Genomic DNA, 20,990 nt, shown 5'->3' with positions numbered 1-20,990 from the left:
TTGCAATTGATTGTGGCTGTGTTGGTCACTCTAGACTAATTGATCATTGTTATGTTGTATCTATTTAGTAAAGCCCAACGAATCACACCCAGAGGTGTATCTTGGTGCTGGACCTCCACAATAAAATGCACTTAATAATTTAAAACAGTGAGGTTTGTAGGATTTTTTAAAATTGCGCAAAATCTGAACAGCCGTGGCTTGGAAGTTGATTCCACGTTGTTGGAGCAGTGTAAGAAACAGAGGGGTCTTGCCAAAATACGGCTTTATGGGCAAGACAACAGATCTTAAAGACAATATGCTTCCTGACTTGAAGTCAGTGAAGAGAACAGAGAATGGAGGCAGAAGGTGGGCCTGCCGGGAGATTACAGACCATCAGGTCAGCCATATTTTGCACCACCTGTAATTTAGTCAGGATGGTATCTTTGGCTGCTAACAGCAGAGCATTACTCTAGTCTAAATGACTGATGATCAAAGCGTGGCTCACTGTTTTTCTGGCCAAAGTAGGAAGCCAGCGAAATACTTTTTGCAGGAGCTGCAAGAAAGTAAAACAAGACCGTCTTATGGCATCTACGTGACTTTTCATGGATAATTCCTGATCAAGTTTGATTCCTAGATTTTTTGCTCATTTACTTGGAAAGGGGTAGGTTCCAGTTCAAAAGGCCACCAGTCTGGGGACCAGAGACGTTGGACTTAGCCAAACAACAGAATGTCCATCTTCTCATTGTTCAGCTGAAGACAGTTTTTGGACATCCAGGCTGCAATGTTTCTCATGCAAGTTTGAAAATGACACCTGGCATCATCGATGTCCTGTCCCAGAGAAATGATTAACTGAGTATCATGGCTCTCCTTTGGTGATGTAAACTGTAAGGGATTTGAAGGGACCCAGGGTAATAATTTGAGACCAATCTTCAAAGAAATTGGCCACCCATTTCAGGACAGAGCCTCTGACACCAATCACATGTAGCCCGCTGATCAGTATAGCATGAGAAATGGTGTTAAAAGCCACAGAGATATTCAGCAGCACAAGCATAGCAGGTGCTCCTGCATCCAGATAGAGATTGATGGAATCTGTAACATCAACCAATGCAGTCTCAGTGCTGTGTGCCACTCTAAAACCTGATAGGGAGGGGTCTAGGATCGCATGCTGCTCAAGGAATAACATAAACTTTTGGTTTATGAAGATTTAAAGCATTTTCCCTAGTAACCCAGGTTGGTCGTTAGATGAGAGGATAGAAAAAATAAGGAGTGGTCATACAAAGAGATTCTATTTCACCCGAGAAATTACATTTTGCAGAGCATTTCCTATGATATTTAAAACATTTAAGTAACCAGTGCCTCTACCTAGCTTTCATTTCCTGGGTATGTGTTGCAGTATCAGTGATAGGGCATGTGCGGTGGTTCCCTTACCCCTAAGCTGAGCTGGAGTGCATTTGAGCCTGTTTTGACACTTTGACACCTCTTATGACTTTTGTAATTTTAGAAGTGTATTTTATGAATTGCATTGATTTACTCTTTAGTGGGTATGTGATCTGTATTAGCATGTCTCTACGAAACCCCTTCTTAAATTTACCAACCACTCCCCTAGTCCTCACCGCATTTACAAAATAGTACACCCATGAGGGTGGAGTTCTCCAACATTGTGGCGGAGATCTCTGAAAAGAAATGATAGGAGAGGCAGAGACAGAGGTTTTCGACGATAGGTTTGTCAATTGTATTTTGAAGTCTATCATGTAAAGGGTATACAAAAGAGATCCGCACCCACTATCTATTATTTTTTTCAAATATGGTCTGTTCTTATCAGACAAAGTTGATGAATTGCAACACTGGAGTTGAACACTATTTAGTTATTGAGGTTTGCTTCTAAATTTCCCAAGTTCATTAAAGTTTCTTTGTTGTGTGTTGAAAATTCTTCATTGATGGTATACAAAAATATTCACATCAACATAGCCAATGCGTTTCGTCTCTTTTTGCGAGACTTCTTCAGTGTGTGGATTGTATCCGCTTATGGGGACCCAGGAGGCTCTCTTCCCCTGATCTGAGCACCACTTTCATAGATTATCCATACTAATATAATAAAGAGATAGCCCAAACCTTTGAGGCGGGTAATCTCAGGAACCACAGCACCAATCACAACACCCAATACAGCATTGGAAAGGGCAGTTGCAGCAGAAGGACATAGGCTATGCAGACGTCCACCATATACATTTAAAAGGTAAAAGAACCGTGCCAGCAAAGTAGTCCCTTGTGGGTGTGTCTGCATTGTGCTGTGGGCGTGTGCTGGGGGCGTGTGGTACGTTCCGCCCTTCATGCCATGTCTCATATCATGTGCTAATCCCACCCTGATCCCTTTAAATACCCCTGCACCCCATAATCATAACCCACGCTTACTCCTTAAAATACCCCAACACCCTTAAACACTAACCCATCTTTACTCTATAAATATACCCTGCACCCCAAAAGCCAAACCTATCCCTAAAAATAACCCTGTACCCCAAAACCCAAACCTAGCCCTGAACCCTATAAATACCCCTGTACCTCAAAACCCAAACCTACCCCTGAACCTTAAAAATACCCCTGTACCCCAAAAGCCAAACCTAGCAGTGAACCCTAAAAATACCCCTTTACCCCAAAACCCAAACCTCCCCCTGAACCCTAAAATACCCCTGTACCCCAAAACCCAAACCTAGCCCTGAACCGTTAAAATACCCCTCTACCCCAAAACCCAAAGCTACCCCTGAACCCTAAAAATACCGCTGTACCCCAAAACCCAAACCTACCTCTGAACCCTAAAATACCCCTGTACCCCAAAACCCAAACCTAGTCCTGAACCCTAAAAATACCCCTGTACCCCAAAACCCAAACCTAGCCCTGAACCCGTAAATACCCCTATACCCCAAAACCCAAACCTACCCCTGAACCCTAAAAAAACACCTAAACCCCAAAACCCATACCTAGCCCTGAACCCTAAAAATACCCATGTACCCCAAAACCCATACCTATCCCTAAACCCTAAAACTACCCCTGTACCCCATAACCCAAAACTATATCTGAACCCTTAAAATAACCAAACACCCCAAAACGTATACCTCAGTACCCCAAAACATATACCCCTATACCCATACTTACCTTATCCAAACATTTTTTTTAAAACATGCTTTTACCATTCATGTATTTACAACGAATTTCGTTGTAAATGTATGCGTGGTAAAAGCATATATAATGTAATGCCATGCATTATAATGGAGTATATGGAGTGATGGTATGCGGAAAGAAAGTTGCGGAATAATGGGTGTTTACCCTCCCCCGGTAAGTACATTGGTGGCACGGCGGCCCACATCTCCAGCAACATACTCATATTTTTTCACCACCCATTTGAAAAATGCACAGGTCTCTCTCATTGATGAGCAGCACCGACATACACTTTTAGACACACCTCCCGCCACAAGTTCTAGAATTGCGAACTTTATAGCTGGGGAGCTACGTTCGAATCTCGGCATCAGCCCAACATCCTGTGATTCCAGGCAAATCGCTTTGTCTCCCCATGCTTACCACAAATGAATGTGTTCTTCTGTAATGTAAATTGTGCTCATGCCAGGTTGTCGAGTTCGCGCTATATAATATTGCAAGGAAGAATAAAGTAGGGAAACTCGAGTTCACACACTACTAAACGCGCACTCTTAAGTTCATCAGCAGTGCACTGTGAATCGGAGCATTTCACAGGCCTGTCACAAATAAGAAATGCTATCTAAACGAAATCCTACAAAACAATATACTACTGGCCGGCAGCAATTCATACCCGGACAGCGTCGGGCTGGCTGATAGTATCCTATATTTTGATAGGTGTGGTATTGAGAGTCTAGGCCTCTTTTTGTAAATTGCTTATCATGTAAATGGTATTTGGAATTTGTTTTGCTTTGAAAAACATACTTTGAAGTAGTATGTCTATTGCAGTTTTAATGAGGTTCTCCTCCAGTAAACCAACCTGACATGTATCAGGATGAGTACACTCTATAAAAAATATTGTAAATGCCTGAAAAAACAAATCTCTGATTGTCATTGTATTTTCCTACAATAACATTACCTTTTATAACTAAAGCTGCCATTTGTATACCTTGGTTCAAATTGAAAATTCCTTTTTGTTAAAAAATTAAAGAAAGTTTAAAAATAAAATTAAATACATACCATATTAAACTCTGTGGAATGTTGGTCTTTACAAAAGGAATGGCTCCCTGCTTCTTCAATACTTGGACAGTGACGTTATCTTCTTGGTCAAGGACACCTTGATTTAAAAGGCCACAACAGCTGTCATAACCCTACGGAAAGCAAATCATCAAAAATCAAAAGCCAGTATGTCTCCTTATTGCTGTACAGTTTCTTTAGATTCCAACAATTTACACATCAGAGCAAACACATCAGTTAGAGCTTTAACACACATAAAGCATATTGAAGAGTTTAACAAGAGACCTATAACAGAAATGAGAAGATGTAAAAGTTTTCTTGTTTCTCTCCTCACCTCCAATTTCTTTATATTACTCTAGATTTCAAACAGTTGGAGCTCAACTATCAATAAATGACCATGTCAATAAAGTTGGAAAAGAAGGACATTTAGCAGTTGCTGATGAGCTGACATTTCTCTATTGTAGGAGAAAAGTGGGTGGTATTCACCTTTGGAAGGTTCACATAGCCGGTCCCACGAAGGGCACAGTTATAAATAGTGCAGCAGTAAAAGGTGGCCATAATAGTGGTGCAGTGGGCCCCTTCCATCTCTCTGCTCCAGTTCCACTGCACCACCATTATGGCAGCCCTTTACAACCCACAAAGTGATGAGTGTGCATTATTCCTTGCTTGAATTAGGACCTTTAACATCCTTGCAATGTCAAGGGGTGTCATGTGTCATTGACACTTTTTGATATTTTTGCAAAAGCAGTTTGCATTCTGGGATTTGTAGTTTCCCATATTACTATTATAAGTGTAGGCTTAAAATAAAAATCCCACCACACAAGTTGTTTATTATAACTGACCATGTGTAATGCATAACATGCTGGCTCCGGACAGCTCTTAACTGCGGAGTCCCTTGTGATGGCGGCATTTTTTTTGTCCAGCCTTTGCGAGGGCCATCGGAGGTGCATCATAGGTTGACACAAAGGAATAGAACTTTTGAAACATAAATAGAAATAAACCAGGGCCTATTTTGCAGGACTGTAAATATTTCATGTTGTGACACATACATTTACGGCCCTATTCTATTCTATGACTATTAACTCCACAGGGAGATACAGGACCAGAATGAAGGATTCCGGCCAGTATAGCCTGACAATGAACTCCATCCACTCCGGATCTCCGACCGACCCCTGCCCTCACCACGTCTTCAACAAGGCCGACGCTGGCATCGCACCCCACCTGCGGGACATCATCAACACCTCCTTCGACACCGCTACCTTCCCGGAGAGCTGGAAGCACGCCGAACTCAGCGCCCTACTCAAGAAGCCATCGGCCGACCCCACCGACCTCAAGAACTACCGCCCCATCTCGCTGCTCCCGTTTCCTGCAAAAGTCATCGAGAAGACTGTCAACAAGCAGCTGGCCGCCTTCCTCGAGACGAACGGATCCCTCGACCCCTCGCAGTCTGGCTTCCGGGCCAACCACAGCACCGAGACCGCCCTGATCGCAGCCACCGATGACATCCGAGCGCTGCTCGACAACGGAGAAACAGCGGCCCTCATCCTCCTCGACCTCTCCGCGGCCTTCGACACTGTCTGCCACCGTACCCTGGTACAACGCCTCAGCAACGTCGGAGTCCAGGAGAAGGCACTGGAGTGGATCATCTCCTTCCTCGCCGGAAGGACACAGAGAGTCCGCCTCCCTCCGTTCAGATCTGAAGCCACCAAAGTCATCTGCGGCGTTCCTCAAGGCTCCTCGCTCAGTCCAACCCTCTTCAACGTCTACATGAGCCCCCTCGCAGACATCGCACGCCAGCACAACCTCAACATCATCTCCTACGCCGACGACACCCAGCTGATCCTCTCCCTCACCAACGACACCGCCAGAGCCAACCTTCACGAAGGGATGAAAGAGGTAGCCGAATGGATGAAGAACAGCCGCCTGAAACTGAACTCGAACAAGACGGAAGTCCTCATCCTGGGATCCTCACCCGCCGCTTGGGACGACTCCTGGTGGCCCCCCGCCCTAGGCAGCGCACCCAAACCAACAGACCACGCACGCAACCTGGCCTTCATCCTGGACTCCTCCCTCTCCATGACCAGACAAGTCAACGCCGTCTCCTCGTCGTGCTTCAACATCCTGCGCATGCTACGTAAGATCTTCCGGTGGAAGACGGTCACCCAGGCCCTCGTCACCAGCCGTCTGGACTACGGCAACTCCCTCTACGCCGGAACCACCGCCAAACTCCAGAAGAGACTCCAGCGGATCCAGAACGCCTCAGCACGACTCATCCTGGACATCCCCTGTCGCAACCACATCTCCGGACACCTGAGAGACCTGCACTGGCTCCCGGTCAACAAGAGAATCACCTTCCGTCTCCTCACCCACGCACACAAAGCCCTACACAACCAAGGCCCAGGATACCTCAACAGCCGCCTCAACTTCGACGCTCCCAAACGCCAGTTTCGATCGACCAGCCACGCCCTCTCCGCCGTCCCCCGCATCCGAAGAGCCACCACAGGGGGACGGTCCTTCTCCTACCTCGCCGCCAAGACATGGAACTCCCTCCCCACCCACCTCCGCCTGACCCAGGACCACCTCGCCTTCAGGAAGCAACTCAAGACCTGGCTGTTCGAGCAGTAGCGGACCCCCCTCCCCCTGCGCCTTGAGACCCTCTGGGTGAGTAGTGCGCAAAATATAAATGCGATGATTGATTGATTGATTGAAGGATTCCAGCCAGTATAGCCTGACAATTAACATGGATTAGGAGATAAACCAGTCAAACCCAGAATTACAGACTCCTTTAAGGAATGTTTTCCTAATTTTAGAGAGTTGAATGCTGATATTTACCATCTGTTCCACGCATGTGGGGAGTATCAGCAGGTGGGGCTGTATGGATTGGGGGGCGTTGGGCCAGGGATTGGAAAGGGTGTCTGAGGGTGGGGAGGCTGTGGTCTCTCTAGAGGGAGCATTGTCTGCACCCATCTAAGTGCTGGAGGAAGCGGATTGGGCCCGGCCAGGTGGTGCCTCTGCCTGTAGCCTGTGCCCCTCTCCCAGCCATGATTTTACTAAAACCAGGTCAAATGTTTCATATTTTTCCTAGTAATGATTCTGAGACCACTGATCATGGCACTACATGAGAACAATTTGAGTGGGTTTGGGGGACTGGTTTTTACTTAAGAGCACTTTTCTAAATTCTACAGTGAAATGAATGTAATGCTTGTTTATCTACTTCCACGATGTGATTCCCTGTAATCTCCTGTGGTTCAAGGATGGAGTGATGTCATGTTATCATGTTCTGTAGCAAAACAAAGTTCAAAGGTGAAATAGTGTCACTACCTGTGATGTTGCGTCGAGTCAGAAGGCCTATCATGTCACATGCGCGACCCCTGACATTTTGGTGAATCGATTTCCATGAAGTAAAAGACACTGGGCTGGCTCCTGTCGACTCCAAATGCTCCCATCTTGCAGTCATTGCTTTTAATTTTTTTTAACATGAGTGCTTCTAAAATCAGTGATTGTGGACAGTCAAAGTGGGGTCTACATGACGAGTGAGATTGAAACAAAGGGTTTATTTCCTTGAGTGGGCCATCTGTGGGGCATGCAATAGTATCAGTATTGTTGCATTAAACTTTTCAGGAGGCAGAACCGAGAGTAGTTACGTATTATTTCACTAGATGGCGCAAAAGACAAAGGAACACTTTAAAGTCACTGTTTTTCAAACATCCAAGAGCATTCTTCAGCAGAATTTCTAGAGCATGTTTATAACATCTGCTTATTGTGTACCACTGTTTACCGTTTAAGAATTCTTCCTGTAGGAAGGGCCACGGCAAAAAACTTAGAGCAGAAAGCCATACTGAAAAATATATCAATAAAGAACAGTATCTGTTTTTGGCTCACCTATTGTAAGCACTTCTTCAGTACTTTAGGGCGACTAATACAAGTCACCAGGCGGGGCTTTTCCCAGCAGCCATCTCTGCCACACTTCTGCACAGACACAACACTATATGCATTAGTTCTGTAGGCCAGTGGTTCTTAATATTTTGCCTTCTGTGGACTCCCACTGAATCATTATTGGAATCCGGGTCATTTATTGGAAGCTGGGGACACACTACTATGATTTGAACTTCTAAACAATACACATAAATACAAAAACGAGAATACACCAAGCACATGCTGGAATATTGAAACATTGTATTTAATTCACAAGCAAATACAGAAAAATGGTTCACATTTTAAATGTTGCTTCTTTATTTGTATATAATGTATTCATTTTCAGGTAATTTTTTTTATTTTATTTAATTTTGTAACAGTCGCTTGTAGCCCCAGAATAGGCCTCGCCGATCCTCTAGGCTCTTCAGAGCACAGGTTAAGAACACATGCTGTAGACCAAAACCCATATTTTCAGAATATTGTAGATACGAAAGGGGCTAAAATCTCAGACTTCCCCTCATTGAACTTTAGTAGATTACAGCTCATCCATTTCTCAGCCTTTTGGAAACTGACCTACATGTTTCCTGCACATATGTCTAAATCATTTGGGGCCAGGAGTATTATCCTTTTTAGCGGCTGCAAGCAGATAGTCGTTTGCGACCACAATAAAGATTAATGGCATGTACACATGCTATTTACGAGTCACTGACTGGCAAAATAGCATTTTCGACTCTCACTATTAGGAAGGGGCGTCCCTTCCTAATAGTGGGTCACCATGTTCTGATCTATTGTTTTGCGGCACTCGCAGTTTACCACCTACTTCAAGTAGGTAGTAAACCACTTGCAAACGGGAAGAGGTCCCCTTCCCCTTTGTGAATATGTGAGAAAATATTTTTTAGGAGCAGGCAATGGTCGCAGGGATTACTACCTGCCCTTAAAAAAATGAAACTAAATACTTTCATTTTCCTTTTTTTAAATGCAGCCCATTTTCCTTTATGGAAAATGGGCTGCATTTAAAAAAAACTGCTTTATTAAAAAAGCAAAAAACAGAACCTTGTTTCCGGTCCAGTGAAGGCATGGCTTGGCAGTTCGGGCTGGACTGTTCCCATGAGGCACAGGGTCAGACTGATTTGCATATGGCCATGTCTGAACTGGGGTGGTGTGGAGTGCAAAAAAACGATGGATTTAGGCCCAGATCTCTGTACTGGGGTGAATGTATGACATTGTTCTGCATTCTGTCCATCAACTGTGGTTTTTGCAATTATTAAAAAAGCAGTCACAGGCATGGTGGTCTGCTGACCCCAGCAGGCCACCATCCCTTTGTGTGCTAGCCATTCCTAATTGGGTCGTAAATTGCGCCTGCCTCATTAATATTAATGAGGCATGCAATTTGCGACCCCATTAGGAATTGCAAACAGTGTCTGAGACACAATTGGCGAGTCGCATATTGGTGGGTCGTACACCTGGCCCTTGATAGCTTAAGGACTATCTAAGCTTCATCAGCATACATGCAAAACGTGCAGATAATGACTAAATCAAGGATGGCAGTCGGAGAACAATCAGATTGCATAATGGGGAGGGAGGGCAGAATAGACCCATGTACATATACTGACATATACATATACTGACCAGTGGAGGTTTCCCCTTATCTAATATGCCTACTGCATTAAAACGTAATGACCCAGTGGCGAACTAGGCGAAAACACACATATTTTGTAACAATTTTGGTTGAAAAAGATTTTCCACTCTCCTAAGATACCTCTGCATTAAAATGGAATGATGCACCATGCTGCAACGTCATGCAAGGGGAAATCCTTGTTGACTCACCTTAGTGATCCACATTAGAGAAGAGTCTCAATTTGCCACAGGCACACTACACAAAGAATGAGCTCTGGGCGCATACGATTATTAGATGTGGGGCATGGAGATATTGAATTTGGGCACTAATAGGTTTGGGAGAGCGGGGCCTGGAGCGGGTCGGCATTGAAATGCCTAAGATTTTAAAGTAGGTTTTGCCAGGTGGCACTGATAGTGTTTCCCTATCTGAAACCATAGTCCACCCCCTCCCCCCCCCCACCCAGTCCTTATTCTATAAAGAGGGGTGATTCCCAGACACATCAACTAGAAAGTGTTTCTAGAATCTCTATTGTAGGAACACAGAACCTGCCAACCTATAATGCCTATCTTCTCCTTCCTCTAACGCGTCATAACAAGCTGCATGGAGGATTAGGGAGCCATCTGAACTGGGATAGGGAGGACCATGGCTTCTGACAATGATGAGTATTGGGAAGTAATATTTTTCCTTATCCCAAAACCTATTGTCCCTGTCCCATACCTTACTCTATGAGGAAATACAAAAGCTTAATATCATTTGTCAGTGCTCTTAAAAGAACCCAATAGACTAGAGAAGTGAAAACTACTTGTTTGAACATTTCACTGTATTATACTAAATGATGCTATTCCTTCATAGCAGAATTCAACACTCCCTAACCAAAATTAAAGGACTCAACAAGCCCCAGCTTGTAAAGTTTTACAAAAGTACTTTCTGATGACCATGTCACTGCCCCGAAAATTTCCATTAGGGACAGTCGACTCCTATATGCCCATGAGGCTGCACCCCCCGGTCGAATTTCCCTTAATTGGACCCAGGAGTTGTATGTGTAGATTCTCCTTAGCCTTCGGAATCACATGTCTACCCCCTCTACTAATCATAGGAGTAGATGTTTGTTCCTGCTCAGACCAAAAGCTCCAAAAAGAAAGTTAGACTTCCTTATAGCCTTTTTCCTATCCAGGTATGTTAGTAAAGCTCTTCTCACATACAACCCCAATGTAATTTTCTCTGCCAAGGAAAACACTGGTAGGATTTTCCCTGATGCTTATAAAATTGTGAGTGTGTCCATGCCTGTCCGGTTCAGGTAGGAGCAATAGAGCGGGGTTTGGGGGGGAAGTCGAAAGATGACGAAAAGGGCAAAATAAAATAAATAAAAAATGAATACAAATGACCTTGAGCTCACTGCATCGGCGACTTGGTTTTGCTGCATGCAAAAGTGGTTTTATTTCTTTTTTATTTTCCCCATTCCATCGTCTGTCGACTCCCCCACCCCCCATGTCCCGCCACACCGTTCGTACCTGAACTGGCCGTGCCTGATTGTATTTTGGGCGACTACCATGGGTCAAGTTTCAAGACTACCCTACTGTAAAAGTATGATATAAGGAAATGAGGCCAGAAGATCCCCCAAGCTCTCCTTACCACCTTGCTGAAGTAATTGTCAGCAAGAAGACATCCTTAAACATCAACCACTGAATCGTAGCCAACTCCAGAAACTCAAATGGAGTTTTATGAAGACCTTTCAACACCGTTGGAAGGTCCCAGGGTGGCACTTCTGGGGACACACAAGGGTTTTTGATCTTGAAACCCCGAATCAATCATTTAACTGAAGTTAGAATTTTAGACAAGTCTAGGAAAGACTCTGCCCCCCTCTAATAGCTTCTCATTTCAAAGATAATATGGATGCTGACAAGCCTATATCAAACCCTTCCTGTGAGAACTGTATATTCCTAAAGGGGTCACCTGAAGTTGCACTAGAATTGTTAAGGGACACAATTTTTCAAAACTTTCCCAGTATTTTGAATAAGGTAATTATGGGAAAGATTTCCTTGATTGCTGATTTGCAACCACAACCACCACCTCTCTGGAGCAGCCTATGGCCTCTCCTCTAAGGGGCAGATTTATGATGCCCTTGCGCCTCTTTGCGCCGCAATTGCGTCACTTTATTTGACGCAACGGCGGCGGAATCAATGTGCCCTATTTACAATGTGACGCATCTAGGAGATGCGTCACGTTGTAAAGCCCTGCGCCATAAGGAGGCGTTCCTGCGCAGGGGGGGCGTTCTTGCGCAGGAACGCCTCCTGAAAGTGGCTGAGTGAAATCTATGAGATTTCACTCAGTCACTTTCAGGCCAATGCTGCGTCAAAACCCTGCGCCTGCTTGAAGCAGGTGTAGGTCTTGACGCAGCATTGTGAAGATGGGGCACCCCCGAGCCTTGGTGGAGCTGCGTCGCGCTTGTGACGCAACTCCAGCAATGCACCACCTTTCCGGTACAGATGCGGCACGCATCTGTGCCGTTTTTGCACCATGGTGCGCCGCATTGTAAATGTAAATGCGGCGCACCATGGGTGGCGGAGCTGTGGCGCACATTAACTGGCGCATCCCTGGGGATGCGCCAGTTAACATAAATCTGCCCCTAAGTGTCCAGGCCAACAGAGTTAAGATTCAAAGAGATCTGATAGGAAGAAGAGAGTAACTAAATTGAGATGCATGTTTTGGGAAGGCAGGCTTCTCCTGCACTCCTAATTGGACAAGCATATGAAACTAAGTCCTTCTTGGCCAAAAGGGGGCTACTAAAATTACTATAACACTCCCTGCCCAAAACTTCCTCAACATCTTGTGGATGAGGGGGGTGGAAGGAAAGGCATACAGCTGCCCCTTCAGCCACCTGAAGGACAGGCCATCAGTCTTCAAAGCTTTAGGGTCTGCGGTGTCTGAAAAGAATTTCGGAAGAAGTGCTTTCCTCAAGGAAGCAAAGAGGTCTAATTAAGGGAGACCAACACAAGGTCTAATATCTTCAGACCGAGCTGAAATATACGGATGAGGAAATGTTCCTGCTTAAGGAGTCTGGTTAGAAATTTTCCTTACCCAGAATGCATATTGCTTTTTAAGAGACAAAGTGACGTTCTGAGCAAGATCTGTCAGAAAATGTACCTTGGTTCACCCCTGGCACTGATTTAGCATTTGGCTACCTGGTCTTCTGATTAACCTGAGGGGCAAAGTATTGGAAAACCTCCTTTATAGCTGCCAACTCCCTGAAGTTTGACGATTGGACTGCTTCCACAGTCAACCAATCTCTTTTGGCTATTTCCTCTCCTAGGGTTGCCCTCTCAGCCCCACTGACTTGCATTGGTTGTAATTACTTCTGGAACAGTGGTAAGAAGGGACAACCCTTTCTGTAAATTATCTAGCTGGAGCTACCAAGCTAGATCCAGAACTATAGGTTGTGATATTGGATCTAAATTATCGAACATATGAGACACTGAATCCTAATGAGCTATGAGTGATTGAGCAGCAGTTTCCAATGAAAGCAAGCACATGGATCTACTGCTGTTGTGGCTGGCATAAACCATGGAACTTTCAGAAACATCCTCATTAAAGCCTCAGCAAGATAAGAGATTTGTCCAGGTGTTCTGCAATGCCCTGATCCTTGCTTTCTGGAAGAAAAGCCTTCACTGTATTGCATCCCGTAGGGCTCCGAAGAACAACCTCTGCTGGGGCGGGACTAGCAGGGACTTCTTCAGATTGGCAAGAAAACCCACCTCGGTAAGCAGTTGACTACTCTCTCTGCACTGGATACTGACTTAGAAAGAGAAGAAGAGACAATGAGGCAATCATCAGGACCTGTGAACTTTCCACATGCAACATGGGTACTACAGGTGTTGATACCTTTGTGAACTTTCAAGGACAGGTTCTCAGTCTCAATGGCAAAGCTCTGAATTTCCAGCTATCGCAAAACGAAGATGGAGCTTACGCGCAGGGTGTATTGGAACGTGAAAATAGGCATCTTGGAGATCTAGTTTTATCATTTCATTAGATCTCCCTCTGTCACTAATGCAACCACTTTTTGAAAGGACATCATCCTGAATGGAATCTTTTGGACTTGTCAGTTCTATCCTTTTCAATACAACATTGAACAATAAGAACTATCTGGATTTGAAACCAGGAACAAGCTTGATTAGGAACCTTGATTTTTCTCTGGAACTGGGACATCTGTTATTGTGCCTTTCAACAGCAAAGAGTCGACTCCTTTATTGAGATAGTCTTTCTTGGCCACATCACTTGGAACAGGGACAGCGGTGTGGAATGTATTAAAATATCTACTTGCCCATGGGGCAGGTTGCTTTCTAAATCTACTTGTCCTGTAACAAAATCCACTTGTCCCTTTAGTGCCATGTAGTTTGGCGACAAATTATGGCAGCAATCTCATTTTATAAGAGCTCTTATATAGCCTCTCTGATTATGCCAGGGCTCATATCATAGTAGTGTTTGAATACTTGCAATCCCTTTATGTTGCCACATTTCGGCAGATCTACATACTGGGACTGAAGGTAGTGGTAAGCAATAGTTCCAGGGTTGGAATGCCCATTTGAGTCTGTGCAAACCTACTAAATTGCATGTTTTAAGAGTTTTCAACAACTCTTCTCTAATCTTTTCCCATACTGAGAAATGTTGGAAATTTACTCCCGATAATGGCAGACGTAAACCTTCTTCCAGAGTTGGGGAAAAAAGTGGTTGGAGGGAAAATTAACTTGTAAACCCTCAGGTTTTCGCATGAGAAAATCTTCACATGCATATTTGCTCATCCTAAAATGCAGTTCACAAATATTTTCTAGGACTACAATTTCTTGCCCTACTTGTGCAAATTCTTGTGAATTAATGAAAGCCATATAGCTGCACTTAAGGCAAAGACATATACAAAGGGTGCACTTTTGAGACTTTCTTTCATTTTTGGGCCCCTAATTTGGTCTGGCGTTAACCATGACCTTTTGGGTTTATTAAAATTCTTTCCCTCTCTCTCTGTATCATCTGGCTTCACTGTGAGTGACAGCATTCTTCTGTTTCACAAGGAGCATATCAGCACACTAAGTTGTTTTGTTCAGTGCCTATAACTAATGTGGCAGTGTGTGCTTTTTGAGACCAAAAAAAAATGTTTTTTTCGCTAATGTTTGTGATAATGGTGAGGCCCTGGCAGCTCTCACATCAATAAGGTATGACAGAAATCATGCCAAAACAAGTCACACATTGCCAAAACTAAAAAGCTGACCACCAATTTCAGACTTTGCCAGTGCTTGTTTATTTGTATATTTCTCATAATCTTATTGAAACTGGTTACACTACTTTTCCAATATGCATATTTTTGGGAAATACTAGCATGCATCAAAACATTTTACTAAATGATGCTGCAAAGAAATTGTACCTGAAATTTTTTCAGTAGTTTAGCAAAATGTTTTTTCCCCCTACTTTCATTTTGTTAGGAACATTTTATATTGAAAGCAAATAATCATTAATCTTGCTTTCAAGCTTCTGGAAATATTTGCATCTAATCAGAGAGCATTCCGGGAGCATTATGCATAGCCTCATATTGCTAAACATTTAAACCGTGTTTACAAATTATTATATTGGAACCACTGTCAGTAGTGCAGTCCGAATTTACATATACTTAGAGCACTCACCTTAATATTAAAGGCTCCAAATCAATAAACCATCAATACAAATTTGAAAAGCATTAACATATGCACACAAATATTAAGTTAACTGCAGGCAGTGCCCTTCCCTGACCCTTAATGTGGTACTACAAACTGGCAGCCAAAGGGTTTGCGCTGCAGGGGGTTGGGCCTATTTGTCCCAAGGACAAAATACACATTAAAACGTGTTGCCCTTGACCCCAAACAATATGTCCTGGGCGTCGGGCTATAGGAATTCTAAATCTCTGCAGTAACCGGACCAAACAAGGCTTTGGATTATATTTTAGTTCAATAGAATAGCCATTTATTGTGATTGCCAGAACTCATTTTTCATTGATTTGGCTATTTTCGTAAAAGTTCAGAAGTCTTGCTCCCACTTTTTCCCCTTGATAATCAGGGTTTTTGTCCTTGATTGAGAACGTGCTAGTGGTTGAGTTTGTCTGCCACGTGTCCCCAATCAGGCTTGGCCATTAAAGGAAGGTGATGCTTGTGCTCCTTGGGTTCCCTTCTTTAGGAAGAAAAACATTTTGCAGAACCAGGCATTACCAGTTGCAACATCTTTTTCTTCTCCTGCTTTTTTCACCAAGAATTGAGCTCCTTCTCACCAAATCGTTTTTATCCAAACAAAGGCAGCTTTTGAATTAGAGCCTTCTGAGAAGGGTCTAGTTTCCACAACTTTAACCAGAGTGACCTCTTTGCCTCCACTGGAGCCCCTGCTACCCATTGATGCTTGAACATAAGGAGTCAACCGTAGTGTCTGATAAAAATGTAAACAAAGGTTCCATATTGCCCAGTAATGCATTAGACTGTTTCCCCTTCCAAGCAATCAAAAACCATCTAGAAATCCTTTAATAGTGTCAGAGCTGCATATGCAGCATATAAAGTAGTTTTAATTGAAAAATTGGCCACTGCAAAGGCTTGCTTTAAGCCACTGTCTACTTTATTTATTTCCTGGATCTGGCAACAACATTTGCCATATGCTAAATGCTGGAGGAGATGGATTTTATTTTTAGAATTTGCATAACCTCTCTTCTCTTATTCAGAAAGCAAGGACACCACTGGCCACGTCCTTCCCCTCTTTAAAAACCATGGGGCATATTTTCAAACCCTTTGCTCTGCCGTTGAGTCACTTTTCGTGACCCAATGGCTGCACAAACCACCAAATCATATTTATGAGGCCCACATAGCCACTTTGTGTGGCTTTGAATGGCCTCCTAGATATGGAGTAAGGAAGGTAGTGCAAATAGCTGTGTTGCCGAATTCTGCTCTAGGGAGGCATTCCATGGGCATTGCAGTGGGTGTTCCCATGCAACACCCATGGATTTTGACGCACCCTGAGATTTACAAACCATGTAAACCTGGGGATTTGAAAAAACCTTATGCCATCCCTGGGGAGACACAACGAGGAGAAATAACTTTATTTCCCCTTGTTTTTCCCTCTTTCTATGTGTGCTTCATTCTCCAGCACACATAGAAAGAGGAAAAAGCCTCCTTGAAGTGTTTTGTGCAGGAAGGTACCCCTTCGTGCACAAATAAAATCCTGCATGCGACACAGTCCTCCTTGCACCGTGGTTCAAGGGTGCCTGCATTGGTGCTATGCTGCCAAAACGGCACAGGGGGAAAGGACAAGAATGAGAGGTCTGCCATAGATACGGGGGAATTCCTGCTCTTTCACTCCGATGCAGGGTAGACCTGCAAGGTCACTTGCTGCGCTGCCCTACGCCAGATTCCCATAAATATACCCCCATGTGTTAGAGAACCTGATGAAAGGTAGTTGGTCTTCAGAATGCTCCTCATATTGTACAAACAACCTTTTTGGAGTGCACTGAAGTATTAGTAAGGATCAAAACGTCCTTAATGTGCACAATCATGTGTTAAAGATGATCCCCTTACATATTTTTTCTTTTGGGTCAGTCTTACGGTCATTCATTAGTATCCATGCACAGGGCCGTTTCTAGGTGTTTGGCCACCCTAGGCGAAAATTGAAAAATGCCTCCCCCTTCCTTCTACTACGAACTCTATTGCCCTCGTCATCCAGGCTAGAGGAATTATTCCATGTACCTGGAGAATACTGTACAGACCCCCCCGGGATATAGCGGCATGGATTAGCAAATTTAGCGGCACAAAAATGGAAATTTAACGGCACAAATATGGAAATTTAGCGGCAATTTTGCAGCATTTTATTTGGCCATTCTTCCTACAACAAACACAGATATCTTCGTTTTTTTAGTTATTTAACCCCTTCCATGCTCATGACGAGCTCAGCTTGTCATGAGGTATACCTCTCGTGTGCTCATGACGAGCTGAGCTTGTCATGACCACACGGAAGGGAGGTTTCTTCCAATGAGAAACTGTTTGCTCTTATCCTAACCCTGCCGAGGCTATCCGCCACTGGGTTTTTCTCCTGTAAGTATCTTACCAATCTGCATCTTTCCTCCCCTCTTACTTTCCCCCTTCCATCGCTGCACCTATTACCTGTCCTTATCCTCCAGACTGGTTGTTTTTTCTCTTCCTTTTCTTTCATCTATGCTTTCACATACTCTTTCACTGCCATCTCCCCTTCAACACAGCCTCCTCTCTACCCTCTGTTCCCTTTAACAATTTTTCAGGTTCGCTTCTTGTTCACAGTCTCCTTAACTTCTGTCTGCTCCTTCTTTTTCTTCCTCCCTTCTCTTCCTCTTTGCACAGTCTTTCCCTTCCAGATTGTCTTTGATTTCCCCACTGACACTCCTTTCCACATCTGCGCGTTATTCCACCCATTCAAACCACCAATCGCCTGCAATTTCTGAGATAAATCGCGCCGCGTGTTCAGAATTAGGGAAGCGGCCAGAAGCGGTCTTCCTTACATTCCACTCCCTCCCTCGCACCTTCCCGCTCAAGCCCTCCATTCTGCTACAGCTCACGCGCATGTCCAGTCTTCAATGGACTGAACACTGCCACAGACCTGTTGCTATTGTTTTTATTACCCAGCACATTTTTCTGCAGCTGCGCCCGACGATCATTAAAGAGCAAAGATGGGCTCGAAGGGGAAGAACAATGTATGTTCAAGATCACGCCATTGCCTTGATGAGAACAGTACAAATGTAGATAAAAATACATTAATTTTGCTTCCACGAAATTTAAGCTACTTCTTTTAAATGTTTATTCACTGCCAGAGAGGAACGCGCCTCAGAAAAAGTCCTTAAGTGATGAAAAGAACACACATCAGACGGAGGGCACGCATGGAAGGGTGTGTAAGACACTTCAGCTGATGCGTTTGAACAGTGCAAGGTCAGGCTTGCTCCTCTGGTCTAGTAAAGGTACGGGAGGGAGCCGTGGCTTGCATACTACAGAAGTGTAGAATTATTAACCCGCAGCAGGAACCAATATATTGTAGAGGATTGAGGCAGAGCAAAACTCTGATGTAGATTTCAATCCTTCACGCAGTGGCGTGCAGCGTGAAAAATTGTAGCGCTGCATTGGTCAGAGCCCCCAGGATATAGCGGCGTTTCTAAAACTGCAGCGATTTCTAAAAAAATGCCGATTTCGCGGGCACTTTTGTAAAAATCGCGGCATTTTTACAAAAGTGCTGATTTTGCGGCAAACCGCGAAATCGCGAAATCCTGGAGGGTCTGACTGTATAGACAACAGACGCTACTACATACATTTCCTCTCTCAGCATCATTGTAGACGAACCAGCCAGAGCGAACCCTTCCCAGCTCTGGTAGAAGGTCGAATCATGTGAGATCTCCAGGGACACAGTTCTGCCCACCCTTTGCACCAATCACTGCTCTCTAATCCCTATTGGTTCAATGTCTCAATTCCTCCTTATTTTATTTATTAGGCCTGGCTAAACGCAGCAGCTTCGGAAAGACCTATTGTAGCCAAGTCTACAAAATATCCACAGAGGAGCCCGGCTGGAGGAGAATTTCCCTCTCCCACCTCTTGCTACTGGATGTTTAATGTACCACTCCTGCTTTCATTGCAATGCAGGACGGATTATTGTACATCTCAAAAGCACAGGGAATTCTTGCACATTATGTTCTTCATTTTATGTGTGCATTGCATACAGAAATAAAATCGTTATGTTTTTTTCTGTGCATCAGGCTTCTTTGCTCTTTTTGTCAGGAAATGTGCGTGAGTCATACACACACATATTTTCAAAAACTTCTATCCAAACAGCCCTGGAATCAAAAATATAATAGCATTGGCTAAACGAATAGGTCTGGCATTGCACGAAGCACAGGCACTCACACATACAGTTTAAATAATTTGCACATTAACATCAGTTCTATTGGCTTTGCCAAAGCTTGTGGCTCAGAGGCTCGCTATCTTCTTTTTATTTTTTTCGGATGCCTCCACGCACGTCTTTAGTGCTAGCTAGGAGCAGCTTTGCCTTATTGCCTCCATGTTTCCTTTCCTGGCTTTTGTTTTAAGAAGTATAAGCAGGGTTAGGGCCTGATGCTGCAACAAACAAATGAAACCCACGCCAACATCCATATCCCTCACAGTTGTGCGCCCGTCTCTGAGGCCGTGAGGACCGAGATGAGTTCATAGACTCACTCACAGGCCTCTTTTAAAATTACAAGTAAGGACTCATTACAAATGTTCGCAGTCACACGCACCAGGCCTGAATGATGATGTTCTAACTACTTACTCACCTGTGGTCACATCCACACGCAAGTCCGCTCTAGCAGAACAGACCCTGGAATCGGATGTACAGTTTGCAGGCTCCGAGGCTCGTGATGCACTGCTGGCTCGTGGTGCTGCTGCTGCCTGCATGTTTTTTGCCGCCCCCCACCTTTTGCCGCCCTAGGCGGCTGCCTAGTCCTGCCTAATGGCAGAAACGGCCCTGTCTATGCACAATTTTTTTGCCCAGGTTTATTTAATGCAGACCAGCATGCCTCTTGAATCATAGATTAGAGGTCAGCTCTAGGCAGGGTCACCAATTAGCTCTCCTTCTCTTCCCTCTCCCCCTCCTACTCTTGCATAGGGTACCTCTTTTAGGTGGATCTGCTTTAATCCATGGCAGTAAACACCCTAAGAAGCAGACCGCCCTCAAAGAATTACTCCACAGCGAAGGTTGCTTTTTTAAAGTGAGAAAATCAAATCTCATCTCCCAAGATTTTGTCACTTTAATAAAAAAATCTTTGCAGTGCTTTGCCTCTACTTACTTGACTGCACTCTGTCAAGGCAGTGCGGGTAAGGAATAAGATCTATCTCCTTCACTGTGAGTGGGAGAGAATGGCAAACAGAGCAGCTGCCCGGTAGGAGAAACCCAGTCTCCCTGCCTAGCACATGGATACGGCTATCCAGAGCAGTTTGTCTGCACATAAATGATTTTAGGAATAACATGCTTGTCTAAAAAAAATTTGGAGGCAATAAATTAAATTTGCCCAGACAACAAAAATGCAGCTGTGCTGATTTGCTGTCACCTGGCGGGAGCCGCTTTTATGTCGGCTCCCACCAGGCAGGAGTAAACCTATGTTCCCTACCCAGGAGAGTGAAGGCAGTGTGTTAGCGTTGTGTTCCTTGCCCTCGCTATCCCGTGCAGGGAACAACACAGTGCCGTGGGGAATGGGGTCCCTAGGCCATACTATAGAATAGTGAGGGGGGCGCCA

The 20,990-nt window shown here is 44.3% G+C and overlaps 1 protein-coding gene across 2 annotated transcripts in view; it reads right to left on the bottom strand.

Moving 5' to 3' along the window:
* Window positions 1-20,990, bottom strand: part of LOC147662018 (vitamin D3 hydroxylase-associated protein-like) — a 720,315-nt gene that overhangs the window by 316,802 nt on the left and 382,523 nt on the right. For both annotated transcript variants that reach the window (XM_086951181.1, XM_086951182.1), the window contains one exon: window positions 4,183-4,313. In XM_086951181.1, coding sequence (XP_086807307.1) covers window positions 4,183-4,313 — 131 coding nt within the window. The remainder of the gene's footprint in view (window positions 1-4,182; window positions 4,314-20,990) is intronic.

The sequence above is a fragment of the Lissotriton vulgaris genome, unplaced genomic scaffold (assembly GCF_964263255.1).
Source record: "Lissotriton vulgaris unplaced genomic scaffold, aLisVul1.2 SCAFFOLD_770, whole genome shotgun sequence".
NCBI classification, from domain to species: domain Eukaryota; kingdom Metazoa; phylum Chordata; class Amphibia; order Caudata; family Salamandridae; genus Lissotriton; species Lissotriton vulgaris.
This window is presented reverse-complemented; position numbering and strand designations above follow the sequence as displayed.